Source organism: Sander vitreus, chromosome 17, assembly GCF_031162955.1.
Source record: "Sander vitreus isolate 19-12246 chromosome 17, sanVit1, whole genome shotgun sequence".
NCBI classification, from domain to species: domain Eukaryota; kingdom Metazoa; phylum Chordata; class Actinopteri; order Perciformes; family Percidae; genus Sander; species Sander vitreus.
In genome coordinates, this window is record NC_135871.1 from 683534 (window position 1) to 706309 (window position 22776).

Genomic DNA, 22776 nt, shown 5'->3' on the forward strand with positions numbered 1-22776 from the left:
GATACAGGGCTTTAGGCTTATACATTTTTATGTTGTCATATTGACCAAAATTAATTTGATTCCTAACTGGTCTAGATTGCGAGGCTATATGACTGCCAGAAACAAAAACTTTAAAATGATTGCAATATTATAAGAGTACATTACAGGCATATAACATCTCCTTTGGGCTGGAGTCCCAAATATATTCCTGACAAATCGCAAACAACACTTTAAAAATACTTTATTATTTCTTCTTGCCTTTGAAACATGACTATTGAAATTATTGTTGCAACCACTGACTTGAGTCACACAAAAGAATATTAGAGGTTGGCCCAGCAGCCAACCTACTGTATGTCTGAAAAAGAACAGAAAATATAATGGCATTGATGGATGCTAATGTATGTATTTGGAAATATAATACTAATAATAACAGACATGAGTTATAAGTATAAACTATGGTTTAAACACCTGCCATACCATCCCCATCCGACCACATATCCAAGAGCAGCTGCACTTATACTGTTGTTGTAAAGACTAGAGGTAACTAATCATGGATGTATGAAGAGAACTGGATACAGTGTTTGGCACAAAGCCCCGTTCATTCCAATGAGAGTTGCTCAAAAGGGCAGAAAGCATAAAGCAGTCATGGAGCTCGAAAAATACCCAGATCTTCCGCGTTGATATAATGTATAATAAGATAATACACATGATGAATTACAGCTGTATAGCCATTATTACAGCTATATGAATTTAGGAGAACCCTCATATGAGCCTTCAGTACAGGGCGACGTGGGCGCAGTACCGTGGGTTTGCTCGCATTCATTATGTCTGCTCATCATGCCTAGTTAAATAATTCTGGATTTGGCGATTAGTGCATGTTAAACATTTTTAAACATGACGGTTTAAACAAGGACCATTTAAATGTATGGACTGGTAAGTTGATTTACCCCAAAAAAAGATTGCCACTGAAATATAGAAGTTTCTTTCGCCATGCAAAGTCTATGGGCAGTTCCACCGCTGGCCGCTAAGCCCATGGTCGCTTTCAGACATGGCGCTGTTCCTGGGGGCTTGTAACTAACAAACTGATTTGGTTTTAGTTGACTTCCTTCTCGCTCTCTTTCTTTCTTCTAACATTTAATTTCTGTTGCTCCCTTATTGCTGCAGAAGGTAGGGTGCAAAAAGACGCCAGAATTTGAAGTAGTGAGACCTCTTCCTGCCAATAGGAACGCCCTCTCTCTCTGAAATGACCTGTGATTGGCCAACGTCTCCCGTCACGGCTAGATAATTTAAAACCTAAAAAAAACTGATCGAAGAGAAGGTGCAGAAGTCGAGTTTTCTCTCAGAAGACTTGAATTACAATATGCTGAAAGATTATTATGGAATGTTTGCCCAACGACGCAAAAAATAAAGTGCCTACCGCAGCTTTAAATCCAGTCCAGTTTGGACCAAGTTAAACACAATGATTGCCTTGCAGTATGATGTTACCAAGATCAAGATCTCACTGCCAATATCATGTCTGAAGCATTTATTTGCGATAACATTAACTTACTATAGGAGAGAAATAAAACTTCCCTTAGGAAGCCAGTCTGGTAGAATACTTTGACTCTCATTGAAATATTCAATACAGTCATTCTTTTGTCAATAACTCGTGACTCCGAGGAGATCAAGTTATATGGGTATGACAGTTTATTAACATATCCATTCCAGAAACTTGGATAAGGTTTATGCCTCAGTATCCTAGTTTCTCCAACCAAACCCAGGTAAGGCATGCAGAAATGATGTTTGCACCTCCTGCTTCACCTGAATGGTTAATCTATCGGACTCATCTTGTACGTGCTGCATTTGTGGCCATTGTTCCAAAAATAAATATTCCAAGAATGAACATAAACACAGACCTTGTTTTTCAAGAAAGCCCACCAAATATGCAACACATTTTTGTCATTGTACTATATGGATGCAAATATGCAGGTTTGGAAGTTTCAGGGTTTGCAAAGTGAATATTTAGCAACTGATGACAACGAATCAAATGTGATGAATTGCCATTGCCTTGAAATGTGGGACAGATACTATTTTGTGTCACTTTTCTTTTCCTACTGAAAAGACATAATGTATGAGGCTATGTCCACTGGGCAGGGCGGCTTAGAGGCAGCAATAAACTAGCCCACTCCTGGTCTTACAGCAGGAATTAATCTATTTGTTCGTAAGAATATACTGGCTAAAAGCTTGCTTCGGGGCAGTCTAAGTGACTACTCTCTTTCAAGCTTTATTTGATTTCTTTGGTCTCTTCTTTATGTGCTCATTGCTTCTTTTCTCCTCTTCCTTCTTGATTTAAAACATTGTCCATACCTAGTCACTCCCTGTACCTGCCTTGCTAATACAGCAGGGTGTCACTGTGGGGGGGGCGGCACCCAGACTGATAGTCCTTGAGTAGCCATATTCAAGAATTATCCATACATCAACTGTTCAACACTTACTTTAGTTGAAAGCAACACATTCATTCGCCATGAATGAATAAGGCTGGAGTAAGTGACATTACCTTTTGAACAGTGTTGACCTTTCAATAGCATTTCAGCAATATTGTAAAGCAACAATTCCTGCACTCTGAGGATGTTAACATCACTTTGTTACTCATTTACTATTTCAACCAGGAGAGACTTCGTTGCAGATATGCAAAGATTTATACATATGTACATATGCATGATTTGAAATGTACCGTCTTTGGAGATTAGACTCCATCGTTATTTAAAAAATCTACATTTTTTAAAGGGGTAGAAAGCCGAAAGTTAATCCCCTGATGGAGTCTAGACACTGATGGCGCGAGGAACCTGGAAACCAAAACCGAAGAGCCGTCGGTAGTGGCCTGCCGGATGAGGACCCAGGAGCCGTGGGTGATGAAGACCGGAGGAGCAAGGGGAGGAGGAGGGTTGTGCTCTTATCCTGAAATGACAACTGAGCAGCAGAGAGAGACAGGGATGTCATGCAGTGATTGGCCCGTGATTTTCATGGCCGCTTCTGATTGGTTAAGATAAAAGTGAAGACGTCTACAGCTGATCCGTTTAGAGGAGAGAGAAAGTGATTATGTTTTAGAAGTCTTCCTGAAAGAATTTGCGCTGAGCTCCATAAAATCAAACCCAAAATACATAAGGAAGTGTTCCCAGCGGAGGACAGACAGATTGAAGTCTGTATTCATTTCTTTGTACCTAATGATGGTAATTTTGCATACCAAACATTCCCAAGCCCACTCTGAAAGAAGCTAAATTTCAGGGCAATTCAAACCTCATCAAACATTTTGAATTAAAAAGGCATTTTACCACCAGTCAAATCCAAACATGTTTTTGATGCTTTAAGTTTTTGTGTTGATGCTAGCCTGATGCTAAATCAGCCTTGATTTATCTATGTCATTTTATATGTACTTCTCTTGTGAATTGTAGATTATTATCAGAAGAATGAGATTGCATGTTATGTATTGTTGATTGCATTTCAGAAAAAAAAGTAGAAGCAGTCTGAAGGGCATCATCAAAAGATGGAAATGCTGAAATCTGCTCCCACCAGGATGCCATTAAACATGTTTATTTCATGGCTTGCTTTTTCTGATTCTCTGCTTTTCTCAGGACATTTTTTCTTCCTTCAGATGCCATCAAGAAACATGCATAATTGGCATCCATCTCCTTCCCATAGGCTTCATTCACGTGTTACTTAATGACGGTCTCCTTATTTTCTGTTAGAAATGGATTGGCCATAGTGGCAGTTTAGTATGTATGCTTCATGTAGAACTGATCAATTTGCAAATAATTTCAAAAGGAAATGCCACATAAGAATACACATTAGAAGTTATAATCACACAGAAAAACACGATGCACAGAAATGCAAGATGCAAATACACGTCACATCAAAAACCTGTGATTACATCTAAAAGGAGAGATATTCACTGCCTTTTCCCGGCCTGCCTGTGCTTCTCTAACGATGTGTGTTTTTTCACACCTTATCATTGCCTTTGCATGCGTCCTGCTATTATGACTGATTGCAGAGCCAAAGAAAAGAGGAAATCAACAACATCTCATCTGCCCTGTCTGTCGCTCAGCTACCTCATTTCTTTGCCTGTTTTCCACTAGCTTAATACATAGCACGCTTGTCAATCTATGCAGATATGAGAATGAAGGCGCTGCAGGATGCAGGCTCTGTCAGTTTTTGTTAGATTCATGACATCTTTTAGGGAATAGGTGCTGAATATGCCATACATTGTGCATGCAGAGTTTGTTCATGTGGCTGCACAATGCAATCTGGTATTGAGGTATGGTGAGTGTATTCATCCTCTTAAGTGAAACTAATTATACTAAAGTGTTATTTCCGTGGCCGTGTTGTTGAAAAACTAGCTACAGTTGAACAAGTTATTTTCCATTTTATGGAGTTTATAATTTAAAAAGTTGAATGTTGCTGCTTTTCTGTACCACCTTTGCTGCTTTATCATGTCCAACAGATTTTAGATGGCAGGTATAGCAGAAGAAAGCTGTTGTTCCCTGTTTTTAAGTGATTCATTCAAACCATCGTTTTTTTTCATATCACCTCCATGTCATTTCAAGATTCAAAATGTCTGATCCAACCTACAGTGTATTAAATACTATATTTTAAATATATACAATACAAAAGTGACGCTTGGTCAGGTGCCTTTGGTGTTTGTTATTGACACAAAAAGTCTCCTTTAGTGTCATATTTAGACGCGCTTGGTCGGAACTCTTGGCGTTTCTTTTAGACGCTCTGGGTCAGGACGATGTTATGAGGCACAAGAACGGGACAGTTAGGTTTAGGAATAGATGGTGGGTGGGGTTACAAAATGTAGGTTTCAGTGACACGCTGACAATAACGGGACATGAACCCCGGTCTCCTGGGTGAAGGTCATGTGTTGTTGACCCATCCAGCCCCCCCCCCCAACCAACCAATTTTTTTTTTTTTGCACAGCAGCACATTTGTGCACATTTGTTTGAGCAGGAACACAACCCTGTGTACTTGCATGTATTAGAAAGTGGCAGTACTCAGTTGGACAGAATTGCATGTGCACATGCTGTGTACTCGAGCTCTTAAAAATATTTTAAGGGGGATGCCTTCTTTTTGTCCGGTCATAATTGTAAGATGATTGTGGGGCCAATGGCCAGGATATAGAAGTTACTTATACTTAAATATTAGCATATTTAAGTTTACATTTATAACTATTTAGATAGAGTTCATTCTGTCTAAAGTACTTAATGCCACAATTGAACACCTTTATTTGATTATGTTTGTATAATTAAACTTAGAAATGAATGGGATCGTTGCCCCAAAATTAGATTGTCAGAGCCAATTTAGACATAACATAAAGTCTGCTGGACAAAAGATTAAACATTTTATTTTGCAGGTAATGTGCACAGTGCAAAGAACACTAGAAAAAGTGTCTTTATTCTATATTATATAATATCTTCATATTCCGTCTTTTATTTCACAAATCAATGCTAGTGGTCACCCTTTACAGCTGTCTGTGGGTTTTACTAATATTTAAATAATGAAATGCTAAATTAGCCTTTTTTTATATTTCCTAAAAAACAGTTTTAGGCTTTAGGAAGGTTTTCAACCAGCAGGGACGATTTTCATCATATTGTTGAATATATTCAGCATCGACAGTCACATGTGCTTATACGGTATGTTTGTGGCTGTGCCTCCTCGCTGTAGTTGAACCGTCAGAACCGCTCTCTGAAGAGGAAGAGCATGATGCTGCTGCCCCTCCTCGGCCCAGAGGCCATCACTGAGATCAGCCTGGACGATGAAGAGGAGAACGAGAGTGAAGAGCTACATGCAGCTAGCATGGTCTGCCTCTCTGCCCAGTGCCAGACCACCATCTCAGGTGTGTAAAGTGCCAAAAAGTGTAAACTAGTCATTTGTTAATCTCGCATTGCCAGAGCTTCCTCCACTGCGCTGCGGAGGAGGGTCTGGCTAGTCCACAGAGCATTCCTGGATGGGAGTGCTCTGGTTTATTGGCATTTCTTTAAACCAATCACAATCGTCGAACATGTGTACGAGAAAACTCCGATTGGACAGATAGTCTAGCTAGCTGTCTGGATTTACCCTGCAGAGATCTGAGGAGCAGTTAACCATAGTCCTCACAAATCCACCAGAGGTTAGAACGCCAACACAGAGACAGAGGAAGGGGACGGACATCCGGGGGAAAAGAGTATGATCCGGCGGAATTTCCAGCGGCAGAAGTGGAATGTCGTGGATATAGACTAGTCATTTGTTAAGTGCTAAACTGAGCATTGCATATTCATGAAGTAACAATAACTACATACACTATGTTCAGTGAGTGAGGCTGGTGAAGCAGCACTCATTCACCTACTTCCCTACCAATCCAGCTGTCTCTGGGAAACGTCATGGTCACTTCCTTAAGTCAGTAGGTAATTATAGCTGAGGTGATAATGGATGATGCTTTTCCCATCATGTTGTTGAAGGCTGTTGGCATTATAAGGGACAGACAATCATACCATTTGGAAATGATACACTCTGATGCAGAAGATGATTGAATACATTAATAAGTTGACTTGCTCAAAGATTATGGGCTTATTTTGTTACATAATTGCACGTTAATGGACAGTGCCAGGGTTGGGCAATATGTTAAAATTGTCGACATATTGTCAGTCCAACCCCCCTTAATTCACACAGGGTTAAAAGTGAAAATATGCTGGCTCTGCACGCTGTCTCTCTCTGCCGTTGCTGAGTGTGTCGCTGAGTAGTCTTGCATAGCCAGACACACACTGTTTTAGAGCTGTGCAGCGGCTCTGACTCGTTCTGCGAGACCATTAAATTAGCAAAATAAAATGACAAAAATCGGCCAAAACAACAAGCGGTGATGTACTCAGCCAACGGGCCAGTAGCCGATATGTTCTTCCAATCGTCCAATCCCAATGGGCAGCTAGTCAAAGCACTTCCTGCCAGGGAACACATCATTTTCATTTAATGTGAGAGTTTTATCCATCAGAATACTTGTCCTACTTAACAAAGGGCATTCCACCCCTCCCCAAAAACAATTCAAGGAGTTGGCGACCTTTTTCTGCTTAAGGACCCTCATAAATGTCTCAGCCTGGTCCTGCTGTGAGCTGCGTTGTAGTAACAGGTGTAATCTCTGTGTCATTTCAAAGATTTCAGAACTAAAGTGTTCCTTGAATTTCCTTGGCAAACAAATTTGAACAATTTATACAGTTTACACATAAAGCAGATGACTGACGTTCCCACAAAAACAATAGTCTGTTGGTGCTGCTATTGTTTTTTATTAAATGCCACACTATATTCTTTTGCATTATATTTATTTCTATCACATAAAGTATAACAAAGAAATAAATGAATGGTGGGTGCAGTATATTCTCCCGTGTTCTCAGCTTTTCACTACTGCTCCGGGGTAAACATATACTAAATATTCAATATTCATATCTAAAAGCAACACAAATCTTGTATTTGATCACATGCTGTGTACTGTGATATTAGTATATAGGTCAGTCACACTAACCTTGGCTGTAGCAACAGATTCATACAGCCAAGGGTTACCGTTAACTTTGATGGATTTGGTCAGGTGACAACAATGTCACCCAAACTCTGTCACCCGAGTTTTTATTTAGTATTTTTAAGTATTTATTTATTCTCAGGTATGATTATTATTGGCTATGGACTGTTGTATGTTGTGTCTAAATGTGCCTGACCACAAATGAAATTCTTTTGATATATACATATAAATATATATATATATATATATATATATATATATATATATATTTTTTTTTTTCAAACATCCAAGGTGACAAAAACAATCACAAAGAACGACTCCTCTACCAAGAGACTATAATGCATTCACCCAATATGAGCAACTAATGGCCATTGACGTGTGTAGAAAAGAACACTGTTTAAAACGGCTTTGATTTGCTTTGTTTCAGAGCTACAAAATAAGTTGGAGAAACATCCAGCTGTCACTGATCTTGAAGCAGTGAGACAACAACTGAGGGAAACCAGGAAAGAAGTGAGTGCACTGTTTCTGTCACTTGGATTCTATACACAATACATGTTTGCTCATAATAAATCTATGTCAACGGCAAGGCTACCAAATTGTTGAGAGCTTGTGACTAAGAGGAGCTCTCTCCTCTTCCTTTGTTGTTGGAAGTCGTGCACCCAGCTGGGCTTGGATGTGTACACTGTCCACCTGTTTTACTGAACCAGCAGCAAAATTCAGATTAATTGCAATTATTGCTGGTAAATGTAACGTTTCTATCACTCGACACATGATTTTAGCCTTGCATCACTGTGACTCATCAGCAACAACAACAGAGTTACATGTAAGTAACAAATAAGCTAACAGTCTCCGTTAGAGGATGTTTATCTGGGTCGCATCAATTTAGCGCTGGCTAAATGTTGTGTTGTGTTGTGTCTATCCTGTTGCTAAACCAAAATCAGTGTGCTGCCAATTAAGATCTGGATCCAAGGATATCACGAAACATGTATCTTTGTCATGGCTGTTGATATGTGTAATTGTTGTCTAGCTCTGTGTGTACTTTTCTTTTTATTTCTTCTTTTGAGCGGAGCTGCTCGGGAACACAAAATGAATTTCAATGTTAACTGACAATAAAGTTGTATTGTATCGTATTTGCCAACAGTAGCTAGCATACCCAGCTGCTGATTCTGAGAAGAATCCACTTTCTGGACACGACTTTGGCATGGTGTAAGAGGGCAATGGGTGCAGTGCACACGTGTGCTTTGTTTCCAAATTGTTGTCAGTGTTCAGCTCTGTGTCTCGCATCTTGGATGAGAAGAGAAATAGACTGAGCTGCAACAAGTCAGAGATGCTTATCTTTGTGAAGAGAAACATAAGCAGAAGTAGTAGGCTGTGAGGTGATTTTCTTTTCCTTTTATCATTAATATTCAGTAGAGGAGGCCCACTATATGGGAAGGCTTTTTACCTAAGTAGAGAGACCCATGTTCCAGCCGACTGTTAGTTTGTGCTTAATGGAAACACAAAGGGTGAAAGATATTTATATTTGATTTATTAATTATTTTTTAATATATATATATATATATATATATATATATGTATATCTTTTTTAATTGCTTTACATTTAATTGAATGACCTAAAAACAATTCAAGTTATTGTTTTATAATGATGGCACAAAAGGGGGAATAAATACCAAAAAAGGTTGTTATTTTAAACATCGGTATCGGCCCAACATTTCACAATCATCCCTACTTTTTGTGCTATTTTCCTCACTTTAGCTAGCAGTATCTGGCTCTGTTAATGCTAGTTTTGCCACAGAAAGGTCGCAATGGAGAAAGGATTTGTTGTAAGGTCTCTGGGAGTTAATTAACACAAAGCCGTGCAGCTGTACCAGCCACTAAAAGGCCACAACATATAATATACATAACCAAAAAAGGATGTAGGCCTACCTGAAGCCCAGTGAACTTTTGGTGGTGCTTCTCTCGGCTCCTGCACTGTCCACTCACTACGTGGTTATCTGGTCTAGTTTCCCTTTTGCGTCGCCAACCGCTCACCGACGGCTCACAGCTCTGCGTTGCTTTCAGTTCATGTAGGTTAACAAATAGATGGAGACAGAGACTAAACCAAACTACTCTTTCTCACATTTCCTTTCTCCTCTCTCTCTCGTCCTCCTCTCACTTCCTTCTTGACATTAGCAACCAATCAGAAAGACAAAAGACCATGGTAGTTTTCTCTCTGAAGAGGTTTGTCTGGACTCTGCACTTCATTGCCAGACTGTCAGTATGTTAGGATGGATCAGCACCACTAATGTGTGACAGTGGATTCTTCCTAATCTCTCCCGGTTTCCATGTGCTGCCTCAACAAGGCTGCATTTCAGATGCTATTCGCCCAGCTTTTTAAACGACCATACCAGTTAGATATCATTTTTTTTCTTCCCAATACTGATTCCAATACCTGAACTTGCATATCAGCCAATACTGAGTACCGATCCGATACCAGTGTGTTAAAAAAACATATATTTTATCATGTTTTAACAGCTGTACTATCCCTGTATGGATGTGATAGGATTGCTAGCATTGTTGAACAGTCTGGCTCAGGTTAAACTTTTTGTGAAACATCAACAAACACAAACAATGAATGCCATAGAACCTTCTTTTTGTTGTTCTTCGTTTGACAGTAAGTCATGACGGAGGCATATCCGAACATCTCTAATACCAGTCTCCTTAAAATTAAGTAATAATACTGTAGAGAAATACATTTAAAAACAATGGCTGCCTGGAGTGTCTTTAGTTGCCAGTAATGTCTGTTTTCCATGACACATTTTGGGCCAGTTGCCTCAGATATCTGGTATAAGAAAAGTCTTGCTCTTTGGTTGCACTTAGTGACAAGAGTGACTGTAAATGGATGTAAAAATCGTCGGTAACACTTTAGGTAACACTTTACAATAAGGTACACAAAATGTAGGTAGTTACTGAGGAACGAATGAGGAATGAATGAGGTACGAATGGTTAGTTAATGAGTAGTTACTGATTGACTGTGATTCAAGCACTAATGATTAGTTACTGGTAAACCGACTGGTAGCTACTGTTAAATCAACGAGTATTGAATGGTTAGCTAATGTTAACTAGTGCTTGAATCAATCAGTAACTACTCATTAACTAGCCATTCGTTACTCATTCATTTAACAGTAGCTACCAGTCTGTTTACCAGTAACTAATCATTAGTACATGAATTGAACAATGCCAACTTTGCATTAAAAGTGTCATAATTTACTGAATGACATCTAATAATGACAACAGTCAGAAACCTTCATAAAGACCTTTTAATGACGTGTCATGTCATGGTTATGACGGTGTCATGTCAGTCTTATGCACACCCCTTCAAATAAAGTGTTACCAAATTGTCTTTGTCATCTCCATTTTAACAATGTCAGTGATTACTATAAAACAGAACTGGTAACATTATCTGTATTGTTTCTCTACTTTACATTTGCAGCTGCTGAAAGAGAAACACGATAACACTGTTTTAATTGCTGAGACGGTGCGGCAAAAGAAGCTCCTGGGGAAATATAACAGAGGTTGGTGGGGGGGTCTTCATATTTTAGAAACACTATCACCAATATAATGTAAAAAACATGGATACTTCTCATGATCATGGTGCAGCTGTGGCTCAGGTGGTAGAGCGGTCACATACCAATCGGAAGGTTTGTCCTTGGGCAAGGCACTGAACCCTGAATTGCTCCCGAGGCTGCGCCATCAGAGTGTAAATGTGTATGAATGTTTATCTGATGAGCAGGTGGCACCTTGTATGGCAGCCTCAGCCACCAGTTTATGAATGTGTGTGAATGGTGAATGGTTCATAGACTATGTGAAAGCGCTTTGAGTAGTCGTTAAGACTAGAAAAGCGCTATATTAATACAATCTATCTTATTTCCTTATACCAGGGTATCACATTCATTGATTGTTAGATTTCATGTTGCATTTTTCTGGTAAAAATCATGAAAGACCCAACGTGGAAATCTTTGTCCAGTGTCTCAGTTTGCTGTGGAGGAATATGAGGCCTTACAGGACACCTTGAACCTGGAGAGGGACCTGAGGACAGAGGCAGAGAGCTTTGCCAGAGAGGTAAGTAAGCCCTGCATGTTCCTCTTTTATTCCCTGTATGATGATTTCCATTATGCTGTTTTGTCCCTTGCAACAATGTGTCCTGACTGTCTTCCATAAGGGGAAATAACCCTTTTTTTCTTGTGGTCCTTTCTTCAGATGGTGGTCGAGCAAACAAAGCTGAAGAGACAGAGTCAGATCCTGATGCAAAGCTCCTCGCCTAGTCAAGCTCTACAGGAAGCCCTCAGCCAGGTCACCGGACTGACCCAAGAACTGGAGGCACAGAGGCTGAAGCACCAGAGCCAGGTCCGTGTACACAACCATGCACAAACTAGACTAATGTATGGATGTCACATCACACAAATAGTTGCGGTTCTTAAGTTCTTGGTTGGGTATGATGGACATGGGCGAGTGAGGAAATAAAACTGTACAGAATGCAAGCTCTTCAAGCATGTGGAAGTTAGGCCTCACGATGGGACGTCCACATTTGTCTCCTCATAAAAATCTCATAAGCATTTCTATTTTGGGGACTTTTCCTTTTTCATTTCAATTACATTCTCAATGTGCAGTTCTAAAAACAACACACAAACCCAAATTTGAGGCAGTGGAGGAGCCAAACAGTTCTTGTTAGGAAAATTGAAAACAACGTCGTGGTGTGGCCCAACAGGCCAAAATGTCCGGTCTCTGGGTCGTTCACCACTTACTGCTGAATAAGCACCAAGCTTACAAGTACGACAGGCACTTCATTCAGAATCATACATAGTGGGCATTTGGTCTTTATGAAACAATTTCTGATAGTGTTCTTAAAGTTATCAATCAGCAGAATTTAGGGGATGGTTGCTTGTTACTAATATGTGGCCATATAATCTAAAATAAGCCTCTAATGGTCTTGTGAGAAGAAATGCTGTTCATGAATTTCCCTGTTTAAAACAAACTTGGAATAGAAAAGCAACAGGGAACAGCAAATTAAAATACTACTACTAACATTAATAGTAGTGTATTCTAGCATGTGCAAAAACAAGTAGTGGAACAAAAAGGTCAGGCTTTAGTCTGTGACCATGATTTTAGCCATCTCAGTTTGGATATTTTGGTGTTGTTCTCAACTGGTAAAACGAATCAATGTGAGGAAGAAAACTCACCAGTTCAGAGGAAACTGTTCAGGACAATCTTTTAGTGAAAACATGTTGAGACTCTGGATCACACAACGTCTTCATGACTTCTGAGTCATTCTGCAGTTCAAACATGTCTGACGAGATGTGTAAGAAGAGTATACATTTTTTCGTCTTTTGAACTGGAAATAACACATATGCAAAACAAACATACACAGAATAAAAGAAGTTGGAAGTTGCTAAGTCTTACTGAGGTTTCCTGAAGATATCTTGGTTAAAGACCCAGGATCTGGTAACATGACAAACTTCAGCACCAGATTACGGTGACAGTAAATGACGAAATCAGTTGTTGTTATTCATTAATGCTTAACTCAATACAACACAAAAACAAAAGCTATTACATATATTATTACATATATTACCCATTCCTGTGCTATATACGTGTATTAGGGGTGTGCGTACCTCTGCACCTCACAATTCGATTCCGATTCCGAGGGTTGTGATGCAACTATAAAATGATTATCAATGCATCTTCATGCATCAATATTTTTGATTTCTATAAATGATTTATTTTTTCTCACGGTGTGACTCCTTGCTACTTTAAAAACATGGCGTATTTGTAATGATCCATGAATAAAATAAACAGGTGAATTTACTGCTAAAACTACTTATCTTTTATTAATACAATAGTAGTAACAAATGGAAGAGATGGTTACATTTGCCAACATATTTTCCAGCATTGCAAAGCACCAACAAGAAAAGAAACAAACGTTCCCCAGAGGATTTATTCCAGAAGTGTTACAACGCCCCCCCAATAATCTAAACTGGCCAGTGTAACCCCCCCCAAAAACCTATTATAATTTCCATTTCATAAATAAAGACATTTTCATCATAAATTGATGCAGAAAAGGCACACATTTTTGCAGAAAAAAATCACCAGAATGCAGAAAATGAAGTGTTTGACATTAAAAATTTTAATTTTGCTCAAACCCCCCTCCCCCTCCCCTCCCAATGTTGAAGCCAAAGTTACGCCCTTGGATACATTGGTTGCCCACGCTCAGGCATTCTCACCAAAACTCAAGAAGTAGCCTAGCTTAGAACGTTAACATGTTGATGTTCCTTAGGTTTCGCCGTACAGTTGGTTCAGCCGTAAGGAATGTACAGCCCGGGATAACAAAATCGTTGCAAGAGATTATAATTTTGAGAATTGGGTTTTACATTTCCAATTATTTACTTTTCCACATCAAGACATAATCTTTTAAGAGAGAATCAATGCCTCTAAGAAATGGATCATAAAGATGTCATAAAGTTTGATTTCACTCTCAAATGCTTTTATAACGGTGTCATAGTGGACACATTTGGAATTATCATTAAGATGTCCAGTTTGACCAGTGTGGCGACAGTGAATGCAGTGCCGAGGTGATTCACGGAGTTTTGGACAGATAACGTTAGCTTTAGGCTAACGTTACTTGTTTCTAAAGAAACCGCTAACTGTGGTCAGCTGCAATTAGCTAGTTAGCTCGGTTAGCAGTAGAGCTGACTCAGCCACGGGGAGCAGGAGCCAAACCTGGAAAGAAAACCATCTCGGTAGTGTCTTAAACCTGGCTCCAGCTCCACGGTAAGTCTCGGAGGCTGTGTTTGGTCCCGGTCCGGCGACTTCGACCGTGTTGACTGGAAGCTCCCAGTCCCGGCAGCGAAATTACGAATCCCACTATGGCCACGCCCAGACCCACCCTACGAAGCAGGTCGATTGGTTGGGGTTAGGCATTTCACCACGAGTGATTAAGGTTAGGATAGCCGATTGGTCAGGGGATAGGACCTGTACAAATGGGGTTACGTTACCTTGCATTCTCATGGATGCCAATATATGGTATTGAAGGGCGGGTCTTGGCGTGGCCATAGTGGGATTCGTAATACCGCAACCCGGCAGAGTCAGCTAACCTACTAGCATGGTGGCTCAATGCAGCGCAATGGGCTACTGTAAATGCTAATCAATATCCGCTTTGGGTGTCAGAATATAATCCAATAATTAACTTTTCCACATCAAGACACATACTTTCAAGAGAGAATCTGAATTATTTTTTCCCCACCTCTAACCTGTAGTGCCTCTAATTCATATGCATCAAACGCTAATTATTTAGCTGGTTAATTACACATGGGGGAAATGCCTGCTGAGTTATCACAGGCCATGACAGTAAAATCTAGTGGCCGTGACCTGCCAGATTAATAATTAAAAGCATTGGCGTAGCCTCCAGCTTCCTCCCACCTCCTCTGGCACTGATGGATACAGTTAGAGCTGAGTGGGATCACTGATCTCTCCTGGTGCCGGGGTGGAGGTTAGCCATACCCTTCATTTGAGGAACAATTAAAACCCTGGTTAAGATACTGGGGTTGGGGAGCAGATGACTGAATGTCAATTGGCAGCGACCCAATGCTACTTATCAGAAATCACCACCACAGGAGCTGCTGCTGCCACAGCCAACACAATACTGCAGAGCTTTTTCTGCAACGTTTAGCTTATTATTGTACATGAACATTTATGACATTTTAGCTCCTTATAGTTATATTCCTTTTAATCATATATTCAGGGTGCGATTTTCCTGGGGGGGATGCGTGGGATTTCCCCCTTTCCGGTCTATATATCCCTGCCTCTGCTGAATTATTTTTATCCTCCGCTAGGGACAAAATGTACCCCCCCCCCCTCAAAGTTATCAGTGCTACTTCACCAATACTGTAGACTATATATTATATACCTAAAATAGAAGTATATTAAACTAAGTACAGTGCAATAACATGAACAGTCTATTGTGCCATAGAAGGATCAAAGCTGAGCAGCAGTTGCTGGTTGTATTTAGCTGCTACAGAGCTCCAGGACGCCGGCTACCAGCGGCTGTTGTTTAGCCACCAAAAGGTGACTGTGAGCCGGCTACAGGCACCGTTTTTAGCGTGTTTATCAACGCCGTTCGGCCTCCATTGACTTACATTACCTTGCGATTGCGTGTCATTTTACGCCGTAGCGAGTTGTATGAAAGGCCAAAGATCCGCGTAGGGAGGCTGGTCGGGGGGGTGGATGGGTCAAACAACAGGACTTTCACCCAGGAGACCGGGGATTGTGTCCCGCGTGTCATGTTTCCTAAACCCAACCGTTGCTTTCTTCTTTTCCTAAATCCAACCCGAGCTCCAAATGCAACGTCCCGTTCTTCTGCGTAGACATACACGCGGATAGCTCATAATGCATACAGATAACACGTTCCACTTGGCTTTAGAAAGTGGCGTGTATGTTTACTCAGTCATGATATCACGTTGCATTTTGAGATTATTTTCCATTGGATATTGAAGTTCATACATAATTGTGGCTATATTCAATTAAATTAAATTAAATTTTATTTATAGTATCAAATCATAACAGGAGTTATCTCGAGACACTTTACAGAGAGAGTAGGTCTAGACCACACTCTATAATTTACAAAGACCCAACAATTCCAGCAATTCCCACAAGAGCAAGCATTTAGTGCGACAGTGGCATGTTTTGTTTAGTTGTGCATATATTCATGCTGAGGGGAAGTTTGTTACGTTAACAATAAGCTAGCTGAGGATCCATACGGTACAAGCCATTTGTGGTAAACATTGAGTGTGTGTCCATCCATTGTCAGATGAAGCAGATGGAGGACAGGCTGCGGAGCTGTGAGGCTCAGAGGGAGCTGACGGCATTGAGGCGTAAACTGGAGCTCGTGGAGGAGGAAAAGAGAGAGTACAGTAACAAATGCTCCAAGGCTGAAGTGGAGGTCAAGGATCTGCGGAGTACAGGTGAAGACATGTTTGAAACTGTAAGCATATGACACACTGTGGGATATTACAGAATAGAACCGTATAGGGGAGAGATCTTCAACCTCAGAGTTACTGGAGGGGGGCCCCAAGTTATTGTTTATTCACTTAAAGGTCCCATGGCATGACATTTTCACTTTATGAGGTTTTTTAACATTAATATGAGTTCCCCCAGCCTGCCTATGGCCCCCCAGTGGCTAGAAATGGTGATAGGTGTAAACCGAGCCCTGGGTATCCTGCTCTGCCTTTGAGAAAATGAAAGCTCAGATGGGCCGATCTGGAATCTTCCCTTTATGATGTCATAAGGGGAAAGGTTACCTCCCCTTTCTCTGCTTTGCCCGCCCAGATAATTTAGCCCCCCCATGAGAGAGAGAGACATCATGGCTTTCAAACAAGCAAAGTGGCAGTTGGTCAAGGCCACACCCCCACCCTCCACCTTGCCCCCCCCTCTCTCCTCCTCAATAGCATTTAAAGCTACAGATACAGAAATTGCACATCTTAAGGAAAGCTCATTGTGGGACTGGCTCTAGTGGCTGTAATTCTGGACCAAGGCTGAATTTAGGGAAAGAGACTTCAGATACAGTATTAGGGGACCACTGAGGTCTATATAAAAGAGACTTCAGATACAGTATTAGGGGACCACTAAGGTCTATATAAAAGAGACTTCAGATACAGTATTAGGGGACCACTAAGGCCTATATAAAGAGACTTCAGATACAGTATTAGGGGACCACTAAGGTCTATATAAAAGAGACTTCAGATACAGTATTAGGGGACCACTAAGGCCTATATAAAAGAGACTTCAGATACAGTATTAGGGGACCACTAAGGCCTATATAAAAGAGACTTCAGATACAGTATTAGGGGACCACTAAGGCCTATATAAAAGCATCGAAAGAGCACCATGTTATGGGACCTTTAAAAACAAGTTAAAAAGTTAATGTCTGAGAATATACATAAACATGAGTCTGACATATTATTAGCAAAGATAAATTGGCCTATTTGTGATTTGTTTTTAAATGTACACAACGTTGATGACAGGCTTATCAGCCTGTAGGTAAGGTAGCCACCCACAGATACAGTTAAGCTTAAGGATTCACTGTGCTACATGTATGTTTAACATTAAATCATGATGTATAAATATATGAATGTCAATAAATATTTGAATACCTTTGTGTTGTATGCACCACAAAAAGGCTGCCCTACACGTTACTGTATGCCCAGTTTAATATACAATTCAATTTCATACAATATGTAGTGTGTGTGTGTGTGTGTGTGTGTGTGTGTGTGTGTGGGAGGGGTCCCTGCGCCGTCTCTTTTTCAGCTAAGGGGCCCTTAACCTAAAAAACGTTGAAGACCCCTGGTATGGGGGGGCCCCATTTGGTGTAACGCAAGATTCAGGAAGACCATTGGTTGTTCCTCAGAGTTCCCTTCTCTGTTCTCGGTTCTGTTGTTGTGTGTCTACTGTAACTGGATGGGTTTCCCTGGCCAGTTGAGGAGCTCCAGAAGAAGCTGCAGGCAGCTACCAACCCGCCCCCCAGCTCCAGCACCTCCCCCTCCCCCACCACCTCCACCCCCTCCAGCCCCAGCTCCAGCCTCCAACCCGCTCAGGTTTGATCACACACAATATGCTCTGTACATAACAGTCACAATCAGGAAAGGCTTAATTGCCAAGTTAGTAACACAAGGAATTTGTCTTGGTGGTTGGTACACACATAGACAAACAAGCATATTGAACATTAATATTAAATAAACAACAAATACTGAAAATTCATCAATCAGTCAACTACATCATCAATCAGGGAAATCATTTTTACTTTGATGCATATGTGATGCACCTTTCAAACTACAATATGAGTATAATAAGTAATGTGTGTAAACCAGGGACGCGCCAACTCATACACGCATATGGTACTAATACTACACTGTAAAAAATGGGAGTTCTCTTGAAGTGATGTTAATGTGTAGTGAGCATGGAAATATTGCCAACCCTTGATGAGGAGGAGGTCTTTTTAGTGTCGGGGGGGGGTAGAGTATAAGGCGCACTGGTTCTGAGGCTGTGTTGGAATCTTTTTTTGCTGTTATGATACAAAAGTGAGAAAATAAGTTTGAAATAAGGACATTCTGGTGTGCATGCAATAGGGCTGGGCAATAATTCAATATGATCATGTATCGTCTTTCAATGGAATGATATCATGATGAAATCATATATTGAGATATTGTGACATACAATTACGTTGTCTAAATTGATAAATACAAGCACACATTAACTCAATGTTCTCAGAAAATCTGTTGTCAAACATTTTGAGGGAATATCGTTTGAAGAATTGTGGATTTGTTTTAACATCAGACTATTTTTGTGCATGCATGTCAACATAGTCAGTATATAGCTGTAATATACATAATTTCACTTGAAACTGTTTACCACATTTTGGATGGATATTTAAAATCTCATTGTAAAAAATATTTTGTGAAAGCACCAATGGTCAACCCGACAATATCGTCGCAATATCGATGTATTTGGTCAAAAATATCGTGATATCGTTTCTCCACATAGCCCAGCCCTAGCATGCAAAACAAAAAGCTAATGTATGATTAAAACCTTTATTTGTTGCTGAAAACCTTACAAGAACGTTGGTTAATTACACTGACCAAATCAATACCAGTAAGCACTTTGGGGATCCTGTGACAGCAGCTGCTTAAATATCAACCAAGTGATCTTCATGTGTGCCTCCCCATGCAGCGCGCTGTTGTCATTGATCCGAAAGAGAACAGACATCAGTACTGACATCCCACTGGTGGTCCAGGACTCATCCAAGACACCAGGTACACATCAAGCATCCACAACATGTGCATTATATACTGTATATTATCTGATGCAGGTCTTTGTTTGATGTGCTAAAGTAATGCAGCAGTATAATTACAGTATACACAGTAAAGGCTTTAGCACTGTTGTTTTATAGTCAGTGTTGGGAAGGATACTTTCAAAATGTATTCCGTTACAGAGTACAGAATACATGCCCAAAAATGTAATTTGTAACGTATTCTGTTACGTTACTCAATCTGAGTAACGTATTCTGAATACTTGGATTACTTGAACTGCATGTTATAAGTAGGAATGCGGCCATCACATCCAGCTTACTGAACAGGCCTGTTCTGGTGTGTTCTTCTGTTCCAACTGGCTGAACAAGCAGATAGATTTTTGTATTTGTAGTCCCAAACTGCATACTACAAAAATGTAACCGCAGTCTAAGCTACCACGAGCTAATTTTAGCTAACGTTAGCTAACATGTCAAACGGGGCTAGTCTTTCAACGGCTCTGGGGCTAGTAAATCAGCACGTAGGAGAATGTAAAGTCACACGTCAACTATAAAATAGCAAGGTGAGCAGTAAAACTACAGCAGACGACTGCTCCTGGCTAATTAAATAATAACTTACTTTAAGATGCTTCTTCAGGTTGGAGGTGGAGTCATTTGGACGCTGAAAGGAGGTCGGTTGCTGGCAAGCAGAGGTTGCACTGCACAGTTATATTTCCTTCTCCCTGTTCTTTCTTTAATGTGAAATGCTGTTTGAATTTCCAAGATTGAAACCATTCCTGCCCTGGCTCTGTTGCTCCATCTCTACCTCTATCAGTGATCACGCAAATTTTTTCGTTTTCATATTGGGGCTTCTGGGAAATGCATGGAGTTGCGAGAGTGAATAAACCCGTGAAACGGAGAAGTATCGTCATGTAATCCATTGATTTCAACAATGTAACTGTAATCTAAATACCAACTATTTAAATTTGTATTCTGAATACGTAACGGCGGTACATGTATTCCGTTACTCCCCAACACTGTTTATAGTTTCTACAACTATTTCTACAACAGCACAAACACAAAGCAGATTCTGAAATAACAAAGAAACAAAAATCAATGCTTCATAACCTGTCTGGCAAGTTTTGAACATGATAATGACATTGAGCAAGAAATGGAAGAAAGCAAGAAGTCAAAGGAGAAAGAATTAACAGAAGAAGAGCCCAATAAAATAGAGACCTGCTCAGCTGAAAAAGTGACTCCCCCCCTCGCTGGGAGACTTACATGAAGAAGAAGCAGCGTTCACTTTTTAGTCACCACATATCTTGAACAAACCTTGCTGTACTCTCAGTTCTTTTAAATCAAGGCTGGTGACTTTTCGGGCATTTTTTGGGGCATTTTTGGCCTTTATTTTGATAGGACAGCTGAAGACATGAAAGGGGAAAGAGGGGGGAATGACATGCAGCAAAAGGCCGCAGGTCGGAGTTGAACCTGGGCCACTGCGATGAGGAATAAACCTCTATATATGGGCGCCCGCTCTACTAACTGAGCTATCCGGGCGCCCCTTCATCCCTGTTTTACCTGTTTTTATATTCTCTTTAATGGATGTTTGAACTGCTCTTTAATGTTTTTATGTAATGCATGAATTACCTTGTTGCTGTAATGTGCTATACAAATAAAGCTGCCTTGCCTTGCCAGTGGAGGGCAGGGGGCAGCTCCGGGGCAGCTCCAGGGCAGACCGGAGACCTTCATGTAGTAGCGGGCTGGGGGCTAGCTGTGGCTGTGTCCCCGGGGCTGTTGTCCACTCTCGTCCAGAGAGGCAGGGAATGAGGCTAAGTGTGGCGAGTTTAATCGTGGGTTAGCCCAGTGCTGTTAACCGTGGTCAAAACAATCATACTAAAAAGAACTTTAGGAGCGTGTTGAACGTTGTTGTAACCTTATGACGTTACAGTACGGTTTATCCACCAAGCATTAGCATGCGCCAGCACAAGTGACCTGGATCGGTCAATTAATGAGGTCTCTGCTGTATTATTGTGTTCCAAAATGGCATGTTATTAATGAAAACATAATGTGTGGCAGAAAAAATCTGTTAAACTGTTACTGAGTATAATCTTTTGACATTATATGATTTCCAGTTACTCTCGAACAGATCATCAGATGTTTCCTGTGTTTTGCCAGTTTGTTAGAGCAACTAGAGGAGTCAAAGGTTATATGACACTATTGACAGGCGACCAAACGACACAGCTCATGTCATTCAATCAAAATGACAGTGATGAAAACATTTGGCATATTGTAAGTAAACAACTCAAAATATTTATAATGTAGGTATAGTCGTTGTTAGACTTCTTAATGCAGAAATACTACATATTATATATTTAAGTAAGGTGTAAGAATATCATTAAAAGTATGCAAGAACATCACACAAAACGTAAAATATAGTCATTTGTTTGATGTGTCGTAACAATCATTTTTGGATGATGAGCAACATTTCAATAATGTAACGTTTCTCCAAAAAAACGTACTCTAAAGACTCAATTTACTCAAATTGTAGATACCTGGAACCCTGTCTACTTTACCTGTAGCTGTATTTAACGGGTGGTAACAGTCCTTGGAGACAGCACTGTAGGACCCAGTCACTCCATCACACGCCTGGTACAAGCTGGAACAGCATCACCAAAACCACCCAGCGTATACATGGTGCGTGGCAGGGGTTCTCCAACGTACTACTCAAAGGACTGCATGGGATTCAATAACAAAATAACATATCAACTCAATTATAACTTTTAGGCAACATGCATCCGAGTTAAATACTCGGTTTTCCTGGTCAACTTTTGTACCGATACCAGAACCTGGAACAGTACCATTTCTTTCGGTAGCCTACTTTCCTTTTTGTTATTTTATTTCAGCTGTAAAAATGAGTCCAAACCTATTTATCCTATTTACATTTTGTTATTTATTTAGAACATTTTACACACCAAAAAACATAACTACATAAAACCCCTCCCTCTCCCCTCCCAAACCCATCCCTCCAGCCTGTCAGTCTGTGTGCAGGGCATACTGTACAGACAGCTGTTGTCTCAGAAGTGTAACCACGCCACGGCCGCTTTCTGATCACCATTACCGTATATTATATGGCTGTGAATGTTGTCTGCGTGGCGTTGAAAAGTGTAACCACACTTGCGATCCTGCTTAATCAGCATTGCACTGACTCGCTGTGACTTCAACAAGCAGCGGAGGCGACGTAGATTCGCTCCGGCTCCACCTCAGCTCTGCTGCACCCATTCACACATCACGACAAACCACTACTACTATGACGTGAATTTCACTTTGTGTGTGTAAGACGATGTCAGTCAGTTGCTGTGCAACAAACGTGCTTTCTAAAGGTCACCCTAAGGCACCTTCATTTCTGTGTCAGAAACATTCACTCCTGTTGTTGCCATGATTCACCGTAAAGAACCATTGATAGCAG

The 22776-nt window shown here is 40.5% G+C and overlaps 1 protein-coding gene across 1 annotated transcript in view; it reads left to right on the top strand.

Annotated features, from left to right (window-relative positions):
* shtn1 (shootin 1) overlaps positions 1-22776 on the top strand; it is a 51619-nt gene that overhangs the window by 21697 nt on the left and 7146 nt on the right. The window contains 9 exon segments of the mRNA XM_078273563.1: positions 5680-5851; positions 7926-8008; positions 10971-11052; positions 11505-11599; positions 11738-11884; positions 16341-16494; positions 18005-18054; positions 18056-18123; positions 19256-19338. Coding sequence (XP_078129689.1) covers positions 5680-5851; positions 7926-8008; positions 10971-11052; positions 11505-11599; positions 11738-11884; positions 16341-16494; positions 18005-18054; positions 18056-18123; positions 19256-19338 — 934 coding nt within the window.